Source organism: Nicotiana attenuata, unplaced genomic scaffold (genome assembly GCF_001879085.1).
Source record: "Nicotiana attenuata strain UT unplaced genomic scaffold, NIATTr2, whole genome shotgun sequence".
Classification (NCBI taxonomy): domain Eukaryota; kingdom Viridiplantae; phylum Streptophyta; class Magnoliopsida; order Solanales; family Solanaceae; genus Nicotiana; species Nicotiana attenuata.
In genome coordinates, this window is record NW_017670642.1 from 428272 (window position 1) to 436820 (window position 8549).

Genomic DNA, 8549 nt, shown 5'->3' on the forward strand with positions numbered 1-8549 from the left:
GGGGGGGGGGGGGGGGGGATTGGAACTTGCTAGATATATCCAAGTGGAACAAGGCTGCTATATGTAAATTACTCTGGGATATTGCTCAGAAAAAGGATAAGCTATGGGTGCAGTGGATACACATATACTATGGGAGAGGTAGAGATATAAGGGAAATTGAGCCTAAACAGACTTTGTGGATGGTGAAGAAGATCATGAAGGCTAAGCTATACTTGATTGATGCGGGCATAAGTCTGACAGAGATTCTCGGTATGGAGAACTTATCCATCAAAAACTTATACATAATGCTAAGAGGAGAACAACAGAAAATGCCATGGAGAAAACTTGTGTGCAACAATGGAGGAGTGCCCAAATGGATTTTTATCCTTTATCTGGCTATCATGGGCAAGCTAAGCACTAGGGATAGATTAGCAAGATGGGGTGGGGGGGGGGGGGTTAACAAATGACTTACAATGTCCTCTGTGCAACGTCGAAGAGGAGAGCATTGAGCATCTATTTTTCAAGTGCACATATGCAGAGTCCATCAGGAGAAAACTACAATGGATGGGTATTACAAGACAGGCCATGGAGTGGAAACATGAGATAGCTAGATCAGCTAACGATGAGATATAAAGAATGGCTTTAGCTGGCTGTGTCTACTATGTGTGGCAGGAAAGAAATCAGAGGATCTTTAGGGCACAACAGAGGCAACAAGGGATGATAGTCAAGCTGATTATCCAAATAATATGTGGAAGAGGCCAGATGCTGCCCAGACTCAGAAGAAGACTTGAAGAGTTAAACTTTTATCCATGACTAGGAGCTGCTGAGGAGTACCACACTACACTTGTTTAATTGATTGATAGTTAGCTATTAGTATAGGTAGTATAGGATGATACTAAGTACTGGGAAAATGTCCAGCCTTAGTGAATTTTTTTTTTTTTTTGAGCTGTAAATTTCCACTTTGGTAATAAAATTTGATAATTACCAAAAATAAAAAGGAGTTGATAGTCCATCAAAACATCTGCTATTCCTATTCTTCCAGATACTCCAAAAGATAGCAGCAGGAACCATCTTCCAGACTTTCTTGATGGTGCTGTCAACTTTCCAAAAGCTCCAACTCTCAAAAGCCTCCCTGATGTTATGTGGCAGGACCCATCTGAGTCCAAAACGAGAAATAAACATATTCCAGAGATCTGCTGCAACTGGCAGTGTAGGGAGAGATGGCTATGTGATTCTGCCTCCCTTTGACCAATACTTGCTTAAATACGATAAAACTTCACTCTCGTCTTAATACCTGTGCATAGTCATATTAAGACGCTTAAATTGGGACAGACTGAGTAACATGACTTTCAGGTCAATTTAAGACATTTAGTATGTGCTCTTTTGCAGGTTGTAACTCGTGAAGCAATATATTATGGTCCAACAGACTCTAGCTTGGCAGCTTCAGTAGTTAACTGGGCTCTTCCATATGCTCAGCGCTATATTTATAACGTTCATCCAGACAAGTATTTGCAGCTCAGCCAGTCTGGATTTCAGAACCTGAAATGCCTACAGATTGTTGTTGTAGAAAAGTTGTTCTACAGGAATGTTATAAAAAGCTCTCACATAGCATCAAAGAAACGGTTTGAATGCAGTTGTCTACTAGAGGTATTCGCATCTATGGGTTCTTATATCCATATAGTGCTACATGCTTGAGATATTTCTGAAAAAAGCTCTATTTGAATCTTCATTAAACTGTTTATGAAAAAGCATTGCTAATTTATTGGTCAGGTTGATGTATAATAAATGTAAGACCCTTTCCTATGTAGTGATCCAAAACCGTAACACTTCTATATAGTGATGTACAATTCTTGAGTTATATCTCCTTTGTGTTTTTTGCTTGTTCTTCTTCAATTCCCAGATTTTATAAGTGTGAATATTTCATAAACTTACAAAACATGCCTGATATATATTATTTTTCCGTTTCCCAGTCTTGTTCATGGAGATCTAACATTATTAAGAATGTGTAGATATGCATATGCTTACTTTTTGTTATGTCAACTTGTATCTCTGCCCAAGTCTTTGTTAGTGAAATCTTATTCCTTATATATGTATATATAATTTATTTATTTTTACTCTGTGACAGGGAAACATTTTGTATGCAACTCGAGAATCAGATTTTCACTCAATGTTCTTGGAGCTTTCTCGTTTGTTCTCTTCTGGAACTTCCGACTTGCATTTGGCAAACTTTCTTCATATGATCACAACTATGGCCGAATCAGGTTCCACTGAGGAGCAAACTGAGTTTTTCATTTTGAATAGCCAGAAAATGCCTGAACTTCCTGCAGGTGAATCTGTTTGGTCAATCGCAAATTTTCCATCGTCAACAGATAGTGAGAAAGGGCTGCTGATTAGTTCTTCTGGAACAATTAATGGGATTAACCCTATGAATTTCATGAAGAGACCTGGAATCAACTCAAACTGGCCACCTACAGACTGGAAAACTGCTCCTGGTAGTGTAACGAAGACACAGGCAGCCAGTGGCATCCAAGCGAAAGAGGAGGGGGCTGTGGAAGAAGTTGTAATTAAAACATGTGCACTGGCACCAACTGAGATCACTTGTGTGGAGAATGCGGACAATGATGCAGCATCAGCTGCAGCTGTACTAGGTTCACAAGATGCTGATCATGTGTGTAATGTACTCGTACCTGGTACTGTGGAAGTGGCATTTGATCCTACTCATTCCACGACTGCACCACATGACTCGAAAAATAGTTCATCTGATGTGACAGAAAGAGATCAGCTGTATGTAGGCACAACTGACCCGCAACAGGCAATGTTAACTGGCAGACACGGAGAATTTGTTGCTTTCAAATACTTTGTGGGGAAACTCGGTGAGCCTTTTGTGAAATGGGTCAATGAAACCAATGAGACGGGGCTTCCCTATGACCTTGTTGTGGGGGATGACGAATACATAGAAGTAAAGGCAACTAGATCGGCAAGAAAGGATTGGTTCCACATTACCTCGAGGGAATGGCAGTTTGCAGTTGAGAAAGGTGAATCTTTTAGCATTGCCCATGTTGTATTTTTGCCCAATGATTCAGCAGCAGTGACGATATACAAAAACCCAATCAGACTCTGCCAGCGTGGTAAACTTCAGTTAGCTCTTTTGATGCCAAAGTCATGATACTTTTTAAGATGTACATTACATTAGGATGAGACACTTATTTCTGTTACTTCATACAATCATACAAGAAGTTATTCAACTGGACTAAAGTATTAAAGAGATGATGGAGAATATGGTTTGAAATGACTAGGCTTTCATTTCGGCTGCCTGCTGAGCCAGCGTATCCTTTTGATAGAGCTGCATTTGAGAATTTGCACTATATATTGGCCTTATATTGTCGAGAAGCTTGAGCTGGACCCCGGGCACCAATAATTTCGGTGAACTGCTTCCTGTATACTGTAAAGTCTCATTTTAGAAATGACAGCTGATAGCATAATGTATAGGAAGATGTTCCTTGTAATTATATTCTTAATTACATCATTGATTGAACTTAAATTGGTATACTAGATTGCCGATGGCGAATACAAATTGAGCTTATTGTGAATTGTGCCAGCAAATTGGGCAGTATTATTCTCTCTTATAAATTGTGAAAATTTGTAAGCTATGCAATTTGTCTTGTCAGTTGATCAAATATTTGATTTCCCTCATGGAATCCATCTTTTTCGTACTTATGCTTTCCTTGAGCCGAGGTTCTATTGGAAACAGTCTCTCTACCTCTACAAGGTAGGAGTAAGTGTGTGTGTGTATATATATACATATTTTATTTATGAAGTAATAAGTTTTCATTAAAGGCATCAAGAAGATGCAGACAAAAATTTACAAGAAGGAAAAAGGTGACTGCTCAGATACAAAGATTAATCTATAACTAGAGAGCATACACCTTCCAAAAGTTGTTCACAGCTAGATAGAGGAGATTGGTTAAGCCAGCTAAATAAATTCACTAAACATTTAGCTTTAAGAGCATGATTTGAAGTTGAGATCCCATCAAAACACCTAAGGTTTCGTTCCTTCCATATATACCAAAAGATTAAGGCAGGTACCATTAACCATGTCTTTTTTATGGGTTTTCCAACTTTTCAAGAACACCAGCTTTAATTGGCATCTTTGATGGAGCTAGGCATGACCCAGGCTATCCCAAAAATTGACAGGAACACGTTCCAAATGTCTGCTGCTACTGGACAATGCAAAAACAGATGTCTCACACTTTCGAGGTTCATTCTGTACATGTAGCATCTATTTACAGTCGGGATGCCTCTCTTGCTTAGAATGTCTTGGATAAGACAAGCTTCATACAAAGATAGCCAGCAAAAACAGATCACTTTGGGAGGTAACTTTGTCTTCCGGATTAGCTTCCATGGCCAGTTATCAATCAGTTCTTTATTGGAGCACAAGAGAGCATATCCTTTCTTGATTGTAAAATCACCCTTGACAGAGTCCCCCCATTGAAGACTATTCCTTGCATGTGGATTGATAGTGATCCCTGCTAATTAGCATATAGCTCCATTAGTTTAGTCAGCTCCCAGTCTTGAAAATTTCTTCTGAAGAGAGGTTCCCACACATTGTTGTTCCAGTTCTGATCTACATGGGATCCCTTTTTGCTTGCTATTTATTCTATATAGGTTGGGAAACTCATCTCTTAGAGCCATAGGCCCCAACCACTTGTCTTTCCAGAATAATAATTGCGATCCATTTCCCAACTTGAATTTTGTATTGAGCTCAAATGCCCCCCATAGTTTTGAGATGTGGTTCCAAGGCCCTGTTCCATGAAGTGAGTTGCTAAGTCTAGTACACCAGTTATTTTGCACTCCATATTTTGCTATTATCAGTTCCTTCCACATTCCAGTATTCTCCCTATTGAATCTCTAATGCCATTTCATCAACATATTGTTGTGAGCACGTGATTTTTGCCCTATGTGAATTACTCCTATAATTTCAAAATAAAATAATTTCTTTTTTTTATTTGCAATTTTGTGGATTTTTCGTGGCATGTTCTGTTAATTGTTTGCATTTGTTTGTGCATGTTTATTTTATTTTAATTAATGGAAAATACAAAAAATGCGTTGCATGTGCATCTAGGAGTTAATTTTGCATTTTCTAGAATTAATTAGTAATTAAGTTATTTTATAATAAGGAAAATAAAAAAAAATAGTTCAATTTGCACTTTTAATGTTAACTTTTATTTTTGATTAGTTTTCTTTTAATTTGTTGTGGTAATTATCATTTAGGATTAATTAATGTTTTGGTCAATTAGATTCTAGGATTAATTCAAGATTTTTATTTAAATTTGAAAAAAAAAAAGAGAAGAAAAGGAATTAATTTGAAAAGAGGGAATTGAAGAATTGGATTCTTGGGCCAAAATCAATTGGTTTTCTCCCAGCCCAAGTCAAATACCAGCCGAGTTCCCCCTGTACCCGTCCAAGACCTGCCCAACCCTTTCCTCTACCTGGTCCAGCTTAACCAAACGACGTCGCTTCCCGCGTTTTGATCTGGACAGTTGATCTCAGTTGATCAACGGTCCGGAACTGATCCCCTCCCCAATATATAAATGTCCGAGCGCAAGACCCCCCCCCCCCCCCGACCTCCTTCGTCTCCTTCCTTACCCACTTCCACGAGAACACTAAGAACCCTACGCTTGCCGCCCCTAAACCTACCACCACCTCCAACGGTGGCGGCGTCTACTCCGTTCCCCNCCGTTGGATCTCATTAATCCATCGGTCCGGAACTGATGGGATTTTTGTATTTAACTGTCCGAACAACCTCCCCCCCCACCTCCTCACTCGTCTGTCAGTGTGGAAGTCGACGAAATTTCTGACCAAATTAAAACTTTGATTCCGTCTGATTCTTTTTCAGTTTACTCTTTCCAAATTTCCCCCTTAACTTTGTTTTGTTTGATAAATTCAGTGTTCACCATCTTTGTTTAGCTTGATGTGACAATTTAGTTTAATTGTTTATTAGCCAGTATTTTAGTCTCATCATTTAGTTAGGTTTATTCTGATTTAATAATTAGTTAGTGCCCCGCTTGTTTGTGTTTAGTAATCGATCATTTAGTGTAAGTTAAGTTTTCTGAATTTGTTTAAGTGCCTCCCTTTCACATGCTTTGATTTGGTTGGTTTCACATTTTGCTATTTGGGCTCTTAGGTCAATGAAGACCTCATTCTAAGGGAATCCCGTTTGGCTTGAATCTGAGCCCATGTTTATTAAAACATTGAGCCCATTTGGGATTCATAACCCATACCCCCTTGACCTAGGCTGGTCATTAGGGTAAGAACATGGTAAACAAGGGGTAATTTGGATAGTCTAGATTAGGGAATCTTTGATAACAGAAATAGGAAGCTTCTAGTAGGGGTCTTTATTTGAATTTCAGACTTGTAGTTGGTTAGCTTGACCAACAAGTCACTAAATGAGGGACTAAGTAGCAAAAAAAAAAAAATTTAGAAAAGGGTAGAATTGAAAGAATTGAAATCTGATGGTTCCCCTATGGCCTTGCCTATAAAGGCATCTCATTCTTGCCTTTCAAGGCAAGAAAAAAAGGAGCTGAAAAATACAGAAAAGAAAGGGCTGAAACTAAAGCAAAAATCACTATTCCATTGAAATATTCTAGTGATTTCTTAAGTTCTTCACTTCTTGAAAAGGTTTTTCTGGTGAATATAGCTCAAATGGATTGAAACTGGTTGTTTGGGGTTTTTATTTTGAGGGTTGCCTTGGTATTTGCTCGAGTGAAGTTGATTTTCTCATTGTTTTCAAACTCAAATTGGTCGAACTGGTTTTGCTGTTGTCTGCTGGCTGCTGTTCTGTTGCAGATTCCTGACTTCTTTTGTTTCATTTTACTTCCAGGTATTTCTTCAGAACTCATTGAATGACAAAGTGAAGTTATGGACTTGGTTTTACGCATGAGATAAGTGAAGTGTATGAGAAAAAAATAGAAATGAAGTTTTGGGCTAAGCTTGGTTTGAGTCATGTAATTCGAGTTATGAAATTGTAAAGGGTTGATTCAGTATGTTTTGGATGCATCTCTTAGAAGTTATATTGATAGTACTGTGTTAAGATCAACAGGGGTTAGCCTTAGAATTTACCCTAGCAAATATGAATGTTCAGTGAAGCTAGATTCAAAGCTTGCCTACGTGTCTTTCTCTGTCATTTTTCTCTGCTCACTCGTTAAAATAAATCCATGTGATTGAGGATCTGAGGTAATTTATTAAGATCCCAGTGAATCTGTATATTGGCTTCGGGGGTTCTGATAATGTTTGGAGCATGTTCATCTCAATTTGAATTTACTAAATAGCTGGTAGCATAAATGGCATGTGTTAACTTTTACAATTAGTTGAGGCATGAATTTAGTTGTTATCTCAGAGTGATTAATGTTAGTATTATAAGGGCTGTTGATTATTGTTAAATGCCAGAGGGCCGTCTGTGATGTTAAGGACTCGATGTCGAGTCCAGGCCCTTGGCCGCGTCCTTCCAGGCATTATGCCTATTGGGCTTTGAGGTTTGAAGTCATTTACAAAGACCCTCCGTTTGGCTGGGCTGGTCTTTAGGGCCCAGCAACTCATCCGTTTAATTGATGGGCCATTGTGAGATTGGGTCGGATCCGCTATGCATGGTATAAGAAGAGCTAGATTTCTTTTGTATGCTGAATGTTTTCAAATCCAAGTTATGAATTGGGCTTATTTGGAGTCAAAAGCTGAAAGGCACTCTTCGAAGGGGGTTTTGTTTAGTTGCATTTCCTTTTCAACATTTGATCCATTAATATGATGTGTTTTCGTAAATGGGCTGGGCAAAATCTTTTGGGTAAAAGCAATTGGATTCCTTTAGGCTTCTTTACCTAAGTATTGGGAGGTGAGCTATACTAGATAAGACATAGTCTATGGCCCTCCGAGCTTGTAGTTTAAATACCCTTTAAAATGGAATTGAGGTGCGCCGCGCCAAATAAAATCCCAATAGTGTGGCCCTCATATTAATTTCATATCCTAGATATTAAAAATGATTAATATTCGTAGAAAAGCCTTTAGGGCCGTTTAAAACACAATTGTGATTGTGTATACGTCCGCGTAACACAATTACGATTTTAAAAACAAAATTGGAGTATGCGTTTTGGCCAAACTCTCTTAATAATAATAAAGCGTTATTAATTGTGGACACGTTCGCGTGACATGATTTTTGACGCGCCAAACAAATGGGTATACGTACGCGTAACCCATTTCAAGATAATTTTTAATTAAAAGCGGTGAAAGAGGCAAAAGCACATAGGTCCTAAAATAAGTAACTAGACAGTTTAATAAGCCAAGTATAATCAAAGCGACCGTGCCAGAACCACGGAACTCGGGAATGCCTAACACCTTCTCCTGGGTTAACAGAATTCCTTACCCGGATTTCTGTGTTTTGCGGACATTAATACAGAGTCAATCTTTTCCTCGATTCGGGATTTGAACCGGTGACTTGGGACACCCTAATTATTCCAAGTGGCGACTCTGATCTTAAATAATAATCCCGATTCCATTGTCACTTAAATTGGAAAAAACTCCTT

At 38.6% G+C, this 8549-nt stretch overlaps 1 protein-coding gene across 1 annotated transcript in view; it reads left to right on the forward strand.

Moving 5' to 3' along the window:
- Positions 1-3656, forward strand: part of LOC109241829 — a 36112-nt gene extending 32456 nt beyond the window's left edge. Inside the window, exons 12-13 of the mRNA XM_019408644.1 lie at positions 1369-1626; positions 2105-3656. Coding sequence (XP_019264189.1) covers positions 1369-1626; positions 2105-3145 — 1299 coding nt within the window. The 3' untranslated portion in view covers positions 3146-3656. The remainder of the gene's footprint in view (positions 1-1368; positions 1627-2104) is intronic.
- Positions 3657-8549: the final 4893 nt, after the last annotated feature.